The sequence below is a fragment of the Bombina bombina genome, chromosome 3 (assembly GCF_027579735.1).
Source record: "Bombina bombina isolate aBomBom1 chromosome 3, aBomBom1.pri, whole genome shotgun sequence".
Taxonomy (NCBI): Eukaryota; Metazoa; Chordata; class Amphibia; order Anura; family Bombinatoridae; genus Bombina; species Bombina bombina.
Window position 1 is genome coordinate 699829761 of NC_069501.1, and position 16667 is coordinate 699846427.

General features: G+C 41.9%; 1 protein-coding gene across 1 annotated transcript in view; it reads right to left on the minus strand.

The window, feature by feature from the left end:
- Nucleotides 1–16667, minus strand: part of EIF4H (eukaryotic translation initiation factor 4H) — a gene marked incomplete in the record, with an annotated part of 210739 nt that overhangs the window by 142504 nt on the left and 51568 nt on the right. Inside the window, 2 exon segments of the mRNA XM_053707493.1 lie at nucleotides 10029–10125; nucleotides 10211–10275. Coding sequence (XP_053563468.1) covers nucleotides 10029–10125; nucleotides 10211–10275 — 162 coding nt within the window.

A 16667-nucleotide genomic window follows, 5' to 3' on the forward strand; every position in this document is an offset into this window, starting at 1 on the left:
TCCTCCTCCTCTGATCATGTTCTGCACTACGAGTGTTGTTGTCTTTTTAAACTGAAGTACTGGAGTGCCGCCTACTCTTTTCCCCTGATTGTTTTCTGTTTGGCTCGGCCATCTTGTGGTTGGCACCACGCTGCTGCATACGGCGCATGTTTTGTGCTATCCGGACATCTGGAACCCTGCTTGGATCGGCTCGTGAATCATCTTGCCGCTTACTCATAGACTTGAGCGAAACCGCTTCCCTTCTACCTACCATGATTATAAACCCCCCTGTTCACTAATTCCCCCTCAGTAGATATTAACCCTTGATTTCTAGATACAAAAGGAGCCTCACTGAGACCCTATGTTAAAGTTAACCCGAAAGGATGTAACCCCTCTCGGATAAACAGTTGAAATTACAATACATCCATGATGAAAGTAAAAAAACGATTTTACCGGAATCTACGCAGTGGAACAGGAACACGGCCCTTGAGAGAAAAAAAGCAGGCAGCGAAACTCATCAACGCTGATAGCTTGTGGAGCTGTTAATATGAGTCAGGATGGTTTCGCAGAAAGACTCTCCTTGCATCTCTGGACTATAACTTTCACCCATGCTCCCACAGAGGCTGACAGGACTACTTAAAACGCCAGGTCCCATGCCGAAGAGTACTACCCTCCATAAGAGACTATCGAAAACTTCTGACACTTCTCTGCCAACCTCCTGTGACGATTGGCAAAGAATGACTGGGGGATGAGGGAAGTAGGAGGAAAATTTATTCCTTTGGCTGGGGTGTCCGCCTACTCCTGGTGGCCAGGTTCTGAATTCCCAAAAGTAATTAATGAAGCTGTGGACTCTCCATTTATGAAGAAAATCCCACAAGTAATTGGAATGACGTTGTGGACTCTCCATGTCATAGGAAAGAAAATGTATTCTAGGGTGCCTATTTTGGACAAACTAACCACACTTCAAGTTACAGTCCAAGCAGAAATTACATGTAGCCAAATGCACATTCAGTATAAATGTATCTGTTGACGTCTATATCAATTAATCCATTGAAGTATTATTTCTTTCTAATGACACGGCGAGTCCACGGATCATCTAATTACTATTGGGAATATCACTCCTGCCCAGCAGGAGGCGGCAAAGAGCACCACGGCAAAGCTGTTAAATATCAACTCCTTTCCTCCAACCCCAGTCATTCTCTTTGCCTACGTTAGAGCAGGGAAGTGGTAAAGTTAGGTATTGGAAAGAAGATTCTTCAAGCAAGATTTTATTATTTTTCAAGCAGTGCAAGATTGTTCTGCTTTGTCCTAGGGTGTAGCCCGTAGTCCATATCAGTCTCTTCAGTAGAGCAATGGTGGCTTTCAAGCAATGGGAACTTGTGGGGTACAATCCTCACTGCGCCTCATGTATTTAATGCTGCCCTAATCGTGCAAGCCTGAGTAAGATTACCCAGTCTTTGTTTTTATACACAGGTCCATGTGAGGGAACTGGCCTCTCAAACCTAGTGAGCTGCCATACTGCCTGGCAGAAATCTAAAGGTAAGTACTACTTTATTATTTCTGGGACACATTGCAGAAAATAAAAAGGATGGCACTTTACAATATGATTGTGGGACAAGAGACATTCACCTATTGCTAGGGGGATCATTTTATTATTGGCAGAAATAGCAGGCACTGTTGATGAGGAGATTTATGGCTCAGAGGTGGTGTTTTTTGGCAATACTTTTAGCCGATCTGGAGGTTAACTTAACGCCCACGATGGGTGGGGTTAACTGAGGCGTCATTTTCTGTTGCGTGTCTTTTTCCTCCTTCACTTCCTGTGTTCCGGAGCGGAGAAATAGCTGCGTCAGACATTAGCTGAATAACTGTTACCGGTCTTCATTTTACAGAAAAATAGCAGTTGAGTCCGGATTTTCTAGCAGGATAATCACTCTGTTTTCAGTCAGGCAGGTAAGCACCTCAGCAAAGCTAAGCTGAGGTGTAGAGGTTGTCCGTAATGGTTTTTGTGCTACTTTATATTTTTATTGCAGAAGGATATAGCAGTTTCGTTTTAAAATTTAAAGTAACAGTAACGGTTTTTTTGTGGGGTATCGTCTAAATAAAATAAGTATCTATTTATCCTGTTTATTGGTGAATAAATATGGACCAAGAGGCCCTGCAAGATACATGTTCTTTATATTTTGATGATAATGTGGAACCACCAATCCCTTTTTTATTCCTCATGTATTGAGAGAACTTTACATTACAGGGATAGACTTTTTCCTGAGCCAACATTGTTTAAGGTGGATGCTGTTCAGGAGTCTTCTGACAATGTTCAAGAAATGCCGAGTTTCTCCTCAAGCGTCCCAAAATGTATTGGCCACACAGCCAGTGCCCTGTGCTTCCTCTATTATGCCACCTGGAGTTACCTTGCAAGACATCGCTTCCCTAATGTCCTCAGCGGTATCTGATGCGTTGTTTGCTTTTCCCATGCTGACAGTAGTGGCTATTCCGAATGTCCCCTCACAGAAATCTGAGGAGGAAGATACTTCGGTAACATCTGAGGGTGAAATCTCAGACTCAGACAGTGTAATTCATTTGGCTGATACTGAAGTTGTTTCTTTCAGGTTTAAGCTTGAACACCTCTGTTTGTTACTTAAAGGGACAGTCAAGTCTAAAAAAAACTTTCATGATTTAAATAGGTCATGTCATTTTAAACAATTTCCCAATTTACTTTTATCACCAATTTTGCTATTTTCTCTTAGTATTCTTAGTTGAAAGCTAAAACTAGTAGGTTCATATGCTAATTTCTTAGACCTTTAAGACTGCCTCTATTCTAAATGCATTTTGACCACTAGGGGACATTAGTCCATGTGTTTCATATAGATAACTGAGCTCATGCACGTGAAGTGACCTAGGAGTGAGCAATGATTGGGGATACAACATTCAAAACCAGCTATTTCAAATAACAAAATGAAAGTAAATGAGCTATTTTTAAACAATTTAATGGATCATTAAAGGGGGGGGGGGATAAACACAGTACACCGGACCTTTAACTTTTTTGCATGCTATTATAGTCATGACAGTTAATGTTATAGTTTAAAATTATAAGTGCTTAAGTAATGGTTCTTGCAAGACAGACAACACCGCCAAAATTTTTACCTACAAGCCCTTGAACCATCCAAGCCATTTTCTTGTTGATTTTGCGAAAAATGTTAACCATTTAGAAGAGCATTAGATGGCAGTACTATTTCTTGCCATATATTGCTCTAGACACCCCCCCAGGTATCTCTTTAACAAAGAATACCATGGGAACAAAGGAAATTTGATTGGAAACTTTTTTTAACATTTTTGGGTTTCATATCCCTTTAAACAAAATCTATAGCGAGAATATAAAATTCAACTTCATCCCCCCAAAAAAAATTCGGATTTGGTGCACCCAATTGTAGAATAAAGTAGAGAGAGTCGTTATTTAATAAGGGACAGACCAACAAAGTTGTGTTAAACTGCAACTTCATTTCTGAGAAATGCTTTTCCTTTTCCACTTTTCAACAGGTGGTCTCACTATTTACAGGGTATGGTGTTTGAAAAAAAAAAAAAAAAACTTTTCAATGTACAGGTAAAACACGAAGTATTAATTTAACTAAATTTAGTTTAAATATATCTAAGTTTGTCAGATTATGAACTAATGAAAATGGGGGGTTGGAGATTTGGTTTCTGAAACTACATAAATGGTTGCCAATGATCCAAAAATAGAATGAGATCAGCAATCCTTGGTACTTAATGGGTTAAAGGGACAGAAAACATAGGTTTACAGCTCTTCAAAAACAGTACAGCCAAATAGTACAACCGGCTCCACTGAAAGAAGCAAACTACCCTGGGTCTTTGATTTGTGGCTAACAGATTATGCTAAACAGTTAACTCTATCCTTCATCAAACCACCAGTTAACATTACTTTTGCACTAGTATGATAACTATGTGGTGCTACAAACCACATACATTTAATGTTGCTTTAAGAAAAACAGAATTTATGTTTACCTGATAAATTACTTTCTCCAACGGTGTGTCCGGTCCACGGCGTCATCCTTACTTGTGGGATATTCTCTTCCCCAACAGGAAATGGCAAAGAGCCCAGCAAAGCTGGTCACATGATCCCTCCTAGGCTCCGCCTACCCCAGTCATTCGACCGACGTTAAGGAGGAATATTTGCATAGGAGAAACCATATGGTACCGTGGTGACTGTAGTTAAAGAAAATAAATTATCAGACCTGATTAAAAAAACCAGGGCGGGCCGTGGACCGGACACACCGTTGGAGAAAGTAATTTATCAGGTAAACATAAATTCTGTTTTCTCCAACATAGGTGTGTCCGGTCCACGGCGTCATCCTTACTTGTGGGAACCAATACCAAAGCTTTAGGACATGGATGAAGGGAGGGAGCAAATCAGGTCACCTAAATGGAAGGCACCACGGCTTGCAAAACCTTTCTCCCAAAAATAGCCTCAGAAGAAGCAAAAGTATCAAACTTGTAAAATTTGGTAAAAGTGTGCAGTGAAGACCAAGTCGCTGCCCTACATATCTGATCAACAGAAGCCTCATTCTTGAAGGCCCATGTGGAAGCCACAGCCCTAGTGGAATGAGCTGTGATTCTTTCGGGAGGCTGCCGTCCGGCAGTCTCGTAAGCCAATCTGATGATGCTTTTAATCCAAAAAGAAAGAGGTAGAAGTTGCTTTTTGACCTCTCCTTTTACCGGAATAAACAACAAACAAGGAAGATGTTTGTCTAAAATCCTTTGTAGCATCTAAATAGAATTTTAGAGCGCGAACAACATCCAAATTGTGCAACAATCGTTCCTTCTTTGAAACTGGTTTCGGACACAGAGAAGGTACGATAATCTCCTGGTTAATGTTTTTGTTAGAAACCACTTTTGGAAGAAAACCAGGTTTAGTACGTAAAACCACCTTATCTGCATGGAACACCAGATAAGGAGGAGAACACTGCAGAGCAGATAATTCTGAAACTCTTCTAGCAGAAGAAATTGCAACTAAAAACAAAACTTTCCAAGATAATAACTTAATTTCAACGGAATGTAAGGGTTCAAACGGAACCCCCTGAAGAACTGAAAGAACCAAATTGAGACTCCAAGGAGGAGTCAAAGGTTTGTAAACAGGCTTAATTCTAACCAGAGCCTGAACAAAGGCTTGAACATCTGGCACAGCTGCCAGCTTTTTGTGAAGTAACACAGACAAGGCAGAAATCTGTCCCTTCAGGGAACTTGCAGATAATCCTTTTTCCAATCCTTCTTGAAGGAAGGATAGAATCCTAGGAATCTTAACCTTGTCCCAAGGGAATCCTTTAGATTCACACCAACAGATATATTTTTTCCAAATTTTGTGGTAAATCTTTCTAGTTACAGGCTTTCTGGCCTGAACAAGAGTATCGATAACAGAATCTGAGAACCCTCGCTTCGATAAGATCAAGCGTTCAATCTCCAAGCAGTCAGCTGGAGTGAAACCAGGTTCGGATGTTCGAACGGACCCTGAACAAGAAGGTCTCGTCTCAAAGGTAGCTTCCAAGGTGGAGCCGATGACATATTCACCAGATCTGCATACCAAGTCCTGCGTGGCCACGCAGGAGCTATCAAGATCACCGACGCCCTCTCCTGATTGATCCTGGCTACCAGCCTGGGGATGAGAGGAAACGGCGGGAACACATAAGCTAGTTTGAAGGTCCAAGGTGCTACTAGTGCATCCACTAGAGCCGCCTTGGGATCCCTGGATCTGGACCCGTAGCAAGGAACTTTGAAGTTCTGACGAGAGGCCATCAGATCCATGTCTGGAATGCCCCACAGCTGAGTGACTTGGGCAAAGATTTCCGGATGGAGTTCCCACTCCCCCGGATGCAATGTCTGACGACTCAGAAAATCCGCTTCCCAATTTTCCACTCCTGGGATGTGGATAGCAGACAGGTGGCAGGAGTGAGACTCCGCCCATAGAATGATTTTGGTCACTTCTTCCATCGCTAGGGAACTCCTTGTTCCCCCCTGATGGTTGATGTACGCAACAGTTGTCATGTTGTCTGATTGAAACCGTATGAACTTGGCCCTCGCTAGCTGAGGCCAAGCCTTGAGAGCATTGAATATCGCTCTCAGTTCCAGAATATTTATCGGTAGAAGAGATTCTTCCCGAGACCAAAGACCCTGAGCTTTCAGGGATCCCCAGACCGCGCCCCAGCCCATCAGACTGGCGTCGGTCGTGACAATGACCCACTCTGGTCTGCGGAATGTCATCCCTTGTGACAGGTTGTCCAGGGACAGCCACCAACGGAGTGAGTCTCTGGTCCTCTGATTTACTTGTATCTTCGGAGACAAGTCTGTATAGTCCCCATTCCACTGACTGAGCATGCACAGTTGTAATGGGCTTAGATGAATGCGCGCAAAAGGAACTATGTCCATTGCCGCTACCATCAACCCGATCACTTCCATGCACTGAGCTATGGAAGGAAGAGGAACGGAATGAAGTATCCGACAAGAGTCTAGAAGTTTTGTTTTTCTGGCCTCTGTCAGGAAAATCCTCATTTCTAAGGAGTCTATTATTGTTCCCAAGAAGGGAACCCTTGTTGACGGAGATAGAGAACTCTTTTCCACGTTCACTTTCCATCCGTGAGATCTGAGAAAGGCCAGGACAATGTCCGTGTGAGCCTTTGCTTGAGGAAGGGACGACGCTTGAATCAGAATGTCGTCCAAGTAAGGTACTACAGCAATGCCCCTTGGTCTTAGCACAGCTAGAAGGGACCCTAGTACCTTTGTGAAAATCCTTGGAGCAGTGGCTAATCCGAAAGGAAGCGCCACGAACTGGTAATGTTTGTCCAGGAATGCGAACCTTAGGAACCGATGATGTTCCTTGTGGATAGGAATATGTAGATACGCATCCTTTAAATCCACCGTGGTCATGAATTGACCTTCCTGGATGGAAGGAAGAATAGTTCGAATGGTTTCCATCTTGAACGATGGAACCTTGAGAAACTTGTTTAAGATCTTGAGATCTAAGATTGGTCTGAACGTTCCCTCTTTTTTGGGAACTATGAACAGATTGGAGTAGAACCCCATCCCTTGTTCTCTTAATGGAACAGGATGAATCACTCCCATTTTTAACAGGTCTTCAACACAATGTAAGAATGCCTGTCTTTTTATGTGGTCTGAAGACAACTGAGACCTGTGGAACCTCCCCCTTGGGGGAAGTCCCTTGAATTCCAGAAGATAACCTTGGGAGACTATTTCTAGCGCCCAAGGATCCAGAACATCTCTTGCCCAAGCCTGAGCGAAGAGAGAGAGTCTGCCCCCCACCAGATCCGGTCCCGGATCGGGGGCCAACATTTCATGCTGTCTTGGTAGCAGTGGCAGGTTTCTTGGCCTGCTTTCCCTTGTTCCAGCCTTGCATTGGTCTCCAAGCTGGCTTGGCTTGAGAAGTATTACCCTCTTGCTTAGAGGACGTAGCACTTTGGGTTGGTCCGTTTCTACGAAAGGGACGAAAATTAGGTTTATTTTTTGCCTTGAAAGGCCGATCCTGAGGAAGGGCGTGGCCCTTACCCCCAGTGATATCAGAGATAATCTCTTTCAAGTCAGGGCCAAACAGCGTTTTCCCCTTGAAAGGAATGTTAAGTAGCTTGTTCTTGGAAGACGCATCAGCCGACCAAGATTTCAACCAAAGCGCTCTGCGCGCCACAATAGCAAACCCTGAATTCTTAGCCGCTAACCTAGCCAATTGCAAAGTGGCGTCTAGGGTGAAAGAATTAGCCAATTTGAGAGCATTGATTCTGTCCATAATCTCCTCATAAGGAGGAGAATCACTATCGACCGCCTTTATCAGCTCATGGGACAATGCATGAAATTGGTTGTAGAAGGTAACCCTGCTGAACAAACATTTTTTTTTTTTAAGCAAACCTTCTAATTTTTTATCCATAGGATCTTTGAAAGCACAACTATCCTCTATGGGTATAGTGGTGCGTTTGTTTAAAGTGGAAACCGCTCCCTCGACCTTGGGGACTGTCTGCCATAAGTCCTTTCTGGGGTCGACCATAGGAAACAATTTTTTAAATATGGGGGGAGGGACGAAAGGAATACCGGGCCTTTCCCATTCTTTATTAACAATGTCCGCCACCCGCTTGGGTATAGGAAAAGCTTCTGGGAGCCCCGGCACCTCTAGGAACTTGTCCATTTTACATAGTTTCTCTGGGATGACCAACTTGTCACAATCATCCAGAGTGGATAATACCTCCTTAAGCAGAATGCGGAGATGTTCCAACTTAAATTTAAATGCAATCACATCAGGTTCAGCTTGTTGAGAAATGTTCCCTGAATCAGTAATTTCTCCCTCAGACAAAACCTCCCTGGCCCCATCAGACTGGGTTAGGGGCCCTTCAGAAATATTATTATCAGCGTCGTCATGCTCTTCAGTATCTAAAACAGAGCAATCGCGCTTACGCTGATAAGTGTTCATTTTGGCTAAAATGTTTTTGACAGAATTATCCATTACAGCCGTTAATTGTTGCATAGTAAGGAGTATTGGCGCGCTAGATGTACTAGGGGCCTCCTGAGTGGGCAAGACTCGTGTAGACGAAGGAGGGAATGATGCAGTACCATGCTTACTCCCCTCACTTGAGGAATCATCTTGGGCATCATTGTCATTGTCACATAAATCACATTTATTTAAATGAATAGGAATTCTGGCTTCCCCACATTCAGAACACAGTCTATCTGGTAGTTCAGACATGTTAAACAGGCATAAACTTGATAACAAAGTACAAAAAACGTTTTAAAATAAAACCGTTACTGTCACTTTAAATTTTAAACTGAACACACTTTATTACTGCAATTGCGAAAAAACATGAAGGAATTGTTCAAAATTCACCAAATTTTCACCACAGTGTCTTAAAGCCTTAAAAGTATTGCACACCAAATTTGGAAGCTTTAACCCTTAAAATAACGGAACCTGAGCCGTTTTGAACTTTAACCCCTTTACAGTCCCTGGTATCTGCTTTGCTGAGACCCAACCAAGCCCAAAGGGGAATACGATACCAAATGACGCCTTCAGAAAGCCTTTTCTAAGTATCAGAGCTCCTCTCACATGCCACTGCATGCCATGCCTCTCAAAAACAAGTGCGCCACACCGGCGCGAAAATGAGGCTCTGCCTATGCTTTGGGAAAGCCCCTAAGAATAAGGTGTCTAAAACAGTGCCTGCCGATATTATTATATCAAAATACCCAGATAAAATGATTCCTCAAGGCTAAATATGTGTTAATAATGAATCGATTTAGCCCAGAAAAAGTCTACAGTCTTAATAAGCCCTTGTGAAGCCCTTATTTACGATCGTAATAAACATGGCTTACCGGATCCCATAGGGAAAATGACAGCTTCCAGCATTACATCGTCTTGTTAGAATGTGTCATACCTCAAGCAGCAAGAGACTGCTCACTGTTCCCCCCAACTGAAGTTAATTGCTCTCAACAGTCCTGTGTGGAACAGCCATGGATTTTAGTGACGGTTGCTAAAATCATTTTCCTCATACAAACAGAAATCTTCATCTCTTTTCTGTTTCTGAGTAAATAGTACATGCCAGCACTATTTCAAAATAACAAACTCTTGATTGAATAATAAAAACTACAGTTAAACACTAAAAAACTCTAAGCCATCTCCGTGGAGATGTTGCCTGTACAACGGCAAAGAGAATGACTGGGGTAGGCGGAGCCTAGGAGGGATCATGTGACCAGCTTTGCTGGGCTCTTTGCCATTTCCTGTTGGGGAAGAGAATATCCCACAAGTAAGGATGACGCCGTGGACCGGACACACCTATGTTGGAGAAAATAAGGAATATACAGCCTCATGTTTAATATGCAGATATGAAAGGCAAACATTTCAAGTAAACCATCTCCTCTAACTCATTCAAAATGTTAGCAAAAATGCATTCCCACACTATTTTTTATTAAGCATTTTAACCAATGATGTTACCATGACAAATTAAAAAACTAAAAATGTATTCAGTTAATACATTCAATCAGCAAATTAAAATCACCTCTGTCATCTGTCCCGCCTTTCCTGAAGCCAAAGCCACCTTTGTCTTGTTTTCTGCCCTCTGCTATGTCGACTCGGAGAGCGCGATCCTCTAATAGCTATTTAAAGATGAAAGCAAATAGATTGAATAAACCATAACAAATATGATATTTATCTATATCATTGCATTAAAGAAGAACTTACAGCACCATCAAATGTCAAGGCTTCTTTAAGAGATTCCAGGTCATCAAACTCCACATAACAAAAACCTAAAAATAAAGAGGGAAGATTACAGAGTAAATAAAAATCAATAAATAAAAAAATAATAATAATAATAATAATAATAATTATATAGATCGATTTTTTATTTAAATAAAATGCTTTTTGAGGAATAATCTATTCAAAGGTTATATAGCCTGACATAAGGATTAGGTTTTTATATTATGTAGCACAAAGGTTGTATATTTATGACTGCAATGTTAGATAATTTAGTAAATAAATTCCATTGATGCATTCACAATGTCATGCTCTCTCTTTTTTGAGAGATTATTTTGTGTAGTTTTGCCATCGAGAAGATATCACAGATGCTTGGTTTTGCAGTTCTCAAAATTCAATTTGTGTCTGGACAAAACATGCCTCATTGTAGCAAAAATGTTATAAAATAAACACATACAAAGTTGATACGATATAAAAAAAATAAATAAAAAAAAACACAACCTTAATCCCATTGTTCCTCTGAAAATATATACGCAAAATCCCAACCTCTTAACGTATCTTAATTTATCTTATGATTTATATAGAGCAAAATGTGCAATTTTTATTTTTTTTCATATAAAATAACAAAAGATGATAATCATTAATGCCATACAAGTATTCAACAATCTATTACTTTTCATTCCCAGGACATTTAGATAGATTTGTAATGAAAATCACACATAGCATTCTCCACTTCATCTCACAGTAGTCTAGAAAGAGCTGGATAAGTTCATATTTACCGCAGACCATTCAGTGCAAATATATTAAATTACAATCAACAACAAAAAAAATTAGAATATGCACGCTCTTTATATGCACAAGTGGCCCCAGCTACATATATGCGTTTTGGGATTGTTTGATGGCTGTCAAATGATACAGGAGAAGGGAAAATTCGAAAAAAATAAAAATAAATAAATAATATATATTGGCCTATAACCTAGAGAATACTTACCAGGTGAGATCCCCTCTCCGAAGGGGGAATGGACAGAAACCACCATAACCCTTTTAACAATTTAAGTTACCTGAGCTTCTATCCTCAATACTAGTTCTGAACAGCATAGGAATAGAGAGACTATAAAAATGTTGGAAAACATGGTATGGTCTAGGTTATAGGCCAAGCTATGGAAATTTCTGTTTTTATAATTTACTTTCTAATTATCTTGGCCAACCTATCCAATACTTACCAGGCGAGAGTATACCAAGCAGTACATTGCACGTACAATAGGGAATGGGAAAGAATAAATGCACACAAATATAGATTAATTAAAACAGAGCACAGAATCTGCTTTCCAAATTTAGTGGAAGATGAATGCAAGACATCCTACTTATGTGAGACAAATGTGTGAGTTTTCTTTACAGCAGCTTGACAGATATTGGAAATGGTTGCATCATTCTGAAATGCACATGATGTAGACTGTCCTTGTGGAGTGTGTCCTTAGCCCAGATAGTATTGGCAAGTAATTTAACTTTTAGATCTTAGATACACTGTGTAATCCAATATGAAATAGTAGCCCTTGCTGGAGGATAACCTTTACTATCCCCAGCTAGAATAACAAACCATTTTTATTTTCTTCTGAATTCCTTAGTCTAAACAACCTTGTACCAAATCCAAGGTATAAAATGGTTTCCCATCAACATGCTTTGACTTTGTACAAAAAGGACGGCAGAACAATGTCCTTAGAGGAAAGGAAGTCTAACACTACTATGGGTAGAAACTCTGGATCCGTCAAAGGATAACGATATACTGATGGAAAACCAAGAAGGGTTCAGATACCAGTCTTGTTGAGGTAATTGCTACCAGTTAAATTCCACAATGATGCCGATTGCAAGGATTCAAAAAGGGCAGTCATCAAGCTATTCAGTACAAGGACAGGGCAATGAACCTTGACAATTGGATGAATATGTATCAAGGCTTAATAGAACTTGACTACAATGGGATGCTAAGTCCCGACTCAGTATATTAAAGAAATTGTTGATACTTGTACTTTCAATGGAGAAAGACCTTGTTCATAACAGTCAAGCAGAAACTGAACTGAGAAATTTGAACATCTTCTAGAGAAAACTTTCTCCGACATCCATGTAGAGAAAGATTCACAAATTCTGCAATATGTGTTTTTGAAGTAGATAACTTGATTGCTTGTAACAGACAGAATGACTTGAGGAGGATGGTTTAAAAAGCTAAATCTTGCCCACTCAGGCATGTCTCTAGATGCAATTTGAGATGACAAGGTTAAAAGGAGTGGACAATGGTTGAGGATGTCTGGAATTTCTGGACATAACCAAGGAATCTTAGCTGCTAGCTGAAGCAGAAGGGGGACCCATGGTCTTCTTGATCAGTAAGGTGCAATATGGATAAACATCCCTTTCTCCTTGTAAAATCTGTGCAGGAGCCGAGGATGGAATTAATCCCAGTGGAGGAAAGAGATAAGCCAGATGAACATTTAAGTTCTGGGCAAATGCATCCATTCACAGACTGCCTGGTGATGGCTACATGCTGAAAAAGTGATTTGAGGATTCTGATGATTTGCCATAAGGTCTATTTCCCCAATAGCCCCATCTTCTGATGATCTGAAGGAAAAAGGAAATGTATGCTTACATGATAAATTTGTTTCTTTTACGATACGACGAGTCCACGGATTTCATCCTTACTTATGGGATATCGCCTCCTGGTCAGCAGGAGGAGGCAAAGAGCACCACAGCAGAGCTGTATATATAGCTCCTCCCTTCCCTCCCACTCCAGTCATTCGACCGAAGTTAGGAAGAGAAAGGAAAAGCCAAGGTGCAGAGGTGACTGAAGTTTAATAAAAATAAAGACCTGTCTTAGAAAACAAGGGGGGCCGTGGACTCGTATCGTAAAAGAAATACATTTATCAGGTAAGCATAAATTTCCTTTTACAAGATACGACAAGTCCACGGATTTCATCCTTACTTATGGGATACAATACCAAACCTATAGGACACGGATGAATGGGAGGGGGCAAGACAGGAACCTAAACGGAAGGCACCACTGCTTGAAGAACCTTTCTCCCAAAAACAGCCTTGGACGAGGCAAAAGTATCTAATTTATAAAATTTGGAAAAAGTGTGAAGAGACCACCAAGTTGCAGCCTTGCAAATCTGTTCAACAGAAGCATCATTTTTAAATGCCCATGAGGAAGCCATAGCCCTAGTGGAATGAGCCGTAATTCGTTGAGGAGGCTGCTGTCCAGCAGTCTCATATGCAAAACGGATGATACTCTTCAGCCAAAAAGAAAGAGGTAGCCGTAGCTTTCTGACCCCTACTTTTCCCAGAAAAAACAACAAATAATGAAGATGATTGACGAAATTCCTTTGTCACCTGTAAGTAGAACTTCAAGGCACAGACTACGTCCAGATTATGTAACAGACGCTCCTTCTTAGAAGAAGGATTAGGACACAATGAAGTAACAACAATTTCCCGGATTAATATTTTTGTTGGAAACAACTTAAGGAAGAAAACCAGGTTTGGTACGCAACACTACCTTATCGGAATGAAAAATAAGATAAGGAGAATCATATTGTAATGCCGAAAGCTCAGAAACTCTGCGAGCAGAAGAAATAGCAACCAAAAATAAAACCTTCCAAGATAATAACTTAATATCTATGGAATGCATAGGTTCAAACGGAACCCCTTGAAGAACTTTAAGAACTAAATTCAAACTCCAAGGAGGAGCAATAGGTCTAAACACAGGCCTGATTCTAGTCAGAGCCTGACAAAAGGATTGAACATCTGGAACATCTGCCAGACGCTTGTGTAGCAAAATAGACAAAGCAGAAATCTGTCCCTTTAAGGAACTTGCAGACAACCCTTTCTCCAATCCTTATTGGAGAAAAGATAAAATCCCAGGAATCCTAACCCTACTCCATGAGTAGCCCTTGGATTTGCACCAATAAAGATATTTACGCCATATCATATGGTAAATTTTTCTAGTAACAGGCTTACGTGCCTGAATCAAGGTATCAATGACCGAATCAGAGAACCCTCGCTTAGATAAAATCAAGCGTTCAATCTCCAAGCAGTCAGCTGCAGAGAAATTAGATTCGGATGATGGAAGGGTCCCTGAATGAGAAGGTCCTGCCTCAGTGGAAGCTTCCACGGCGGCAGAGATGACATGTCAACCAGATCGGCATACTAAGTCCTGCGAGGCCACGCAGGAGCGATGAGGATCACCGAAGCCCTCTCCAGTTTGACTCTAGCAATCACCCAGGGAAGGAGAGCAAATGGAGGGAACACATAAGCTAGGTTGAACGACCAAGGCACTGCCAAGGCATCTATCAGTTCGGCCTGAGGATCCCTGGACCTGGATCCGTATCTCGGGAGCTTGGCGTTCTGACGAGACGCCATAAGATCCAGCTCCGGCCTGCCCCATCTGAGAACCAGGTTGGCAAAGACCTCCGGATGGAGTTCCCATTCCCCCGGATGAAACGTCTGCCTGCTCAAAAAATCCGCCTCCCAGTTGTCCACTCCTGGGATGTAGATTGCTGACAGATAACAAGAGTGAGCTTCCGCCCACTGAATTATCTTGGCTACTTCTGTCATAGCCAAGGAACTCCTTGTTCCTCCCTGATGATTGATGTAAGCTACAGTCGTCATGTTGTCCGACTGGAATCTGATGAATTTGGCCGAAGCCAACTGAGGCCAAGCCTGAAGTGCATTGAATATTCTCAATTCCAGCCTTCAGGGAGTTCCAGACTGCACCCCATCCTATCAAGCTGTCGTCCGTTGTCACTATCACCCATGAGGGTCTGCGGAAGCATGTACCTTGGGACAGATGATCCGGCGACCACCACCATAGAAGAGAGTCCCTTGTCTCCTGATCCAGATCTATTTGAGGAGACAAAATTGCATAATCTCCATTCCATTGTCTGAGCATGCTCAGTTGTAGAGGTCTGAGATGAAAACAAGCAAACGGAATGATGTCCATTGCTGCCACCATCAATCCAATTGCCTCCATGCACTGAGCCACTGACGGCCGAGAATTGGACTGAAGGGTTCGGCATGTATTCAGAATCTTTAACTTTCTGACTTCCGTCAAAAAGATTTTCATGGATAAAGAGTCGATTAGAGTTTCCAGGAAAGGAACCCTTGTCTGTGGAATTAGTGAACACTTTTCTAGAGATTCACCTTCCACCCGTGAGTCCTTATAAAGGACAGAACAATGTCAGTATGAGACTTTGTTAGTTGATAAGACAACGCCTGAATCAGAATATCGTCCAGATAAGGCGCCACTGCAATGCCCCGCGGCCTGAGAGCCACCAGCAGAGACCCCAGAACCTTTGGGAAAATTCTGGGTGCCGTGGCCAGACCGAAAGGAAGGGCCACGAACTGAAAATGTTTGTCCAGAAAGGCAAACCTCAGGAACTTGTGATGATCTCTGTGGATAGGAACATGAAGATATGCATCCTTTAGATCCACGGTAGTCATATATTGACCCTCCTAGATCAATGGAAGAATGGTCCGAATAGTTTCCATCTTGAAGGATGGAACTCTGAGAAACTTGTTTAGACTTTTGAGATCTAAAATGGGTCGGAACGTTCCCTCTTTTTTGGGAACTACAAAGAGATTTGAGTAAAACCCCTGCCCCTGTTCCTGTATTGGAATGGGGCATATTACTCCCATGGAGGAGAGATCTCTTAAACAGCGTAAGAATGCCTCTCTTTATCTGGTCGACAGACAATCGTGAAAGAAGAAACCTTCCTCTGGGGAAGGAATTTTTGAACTCCAACTGATACCCTTGAGACACGATTTCTAGTGTCCAGGGATCCTGAACGTCTCTTATCCAAGCCTGGACAAAGAGAGAAAGTCTGCCCCCTACTAGATCCGGTCCCGGATCGGGGGCCGCCCCTTCATGCTGTCTTGGCAGCAGGCTTCTTGGGTTGTTTACCCTTGTTCCAAGCCTGGTTGGGTCCCCAAGTGGACTTGGCTTGTACATAATTCCCTTCCTGTTTAGCGGAAGAGGGGACTCCCTTGAAATTTCGAAAGGAACGAAAATTACTCTGTCGTCCCCTTTGCTTAGATGTCTTATCTTGAGGGAGGAGGTGACCCTTACCTCCAGTAATGTCAGAAATGATCTCTTTCAAGTCAGGCCCAAACAGGGTCTTTCCCTTGAAAGGAATAGCCAAAAGCTTGCATTTAGAGGACACATCCGCAGACCAAGATTTTAACCATAAGGCTCTTCGTGCTAAGATGGAGAATCCTGAACTCTTAGCCGCTAATTTGGTGATCTGAAAGGAAGCATCCATAATAAAAGAATTAGCCAGCTTAAGGGCCTTAATTCTGTCCTGTATTTTTTCCAAAGAAGTTTCAGTCCTAAGAGACTCTTCTAGGGCGTCAAACCAAAAAGCAGCCGCAGTCGTGACTGTTACAATGCAGGCCGCCGGTTGTAATA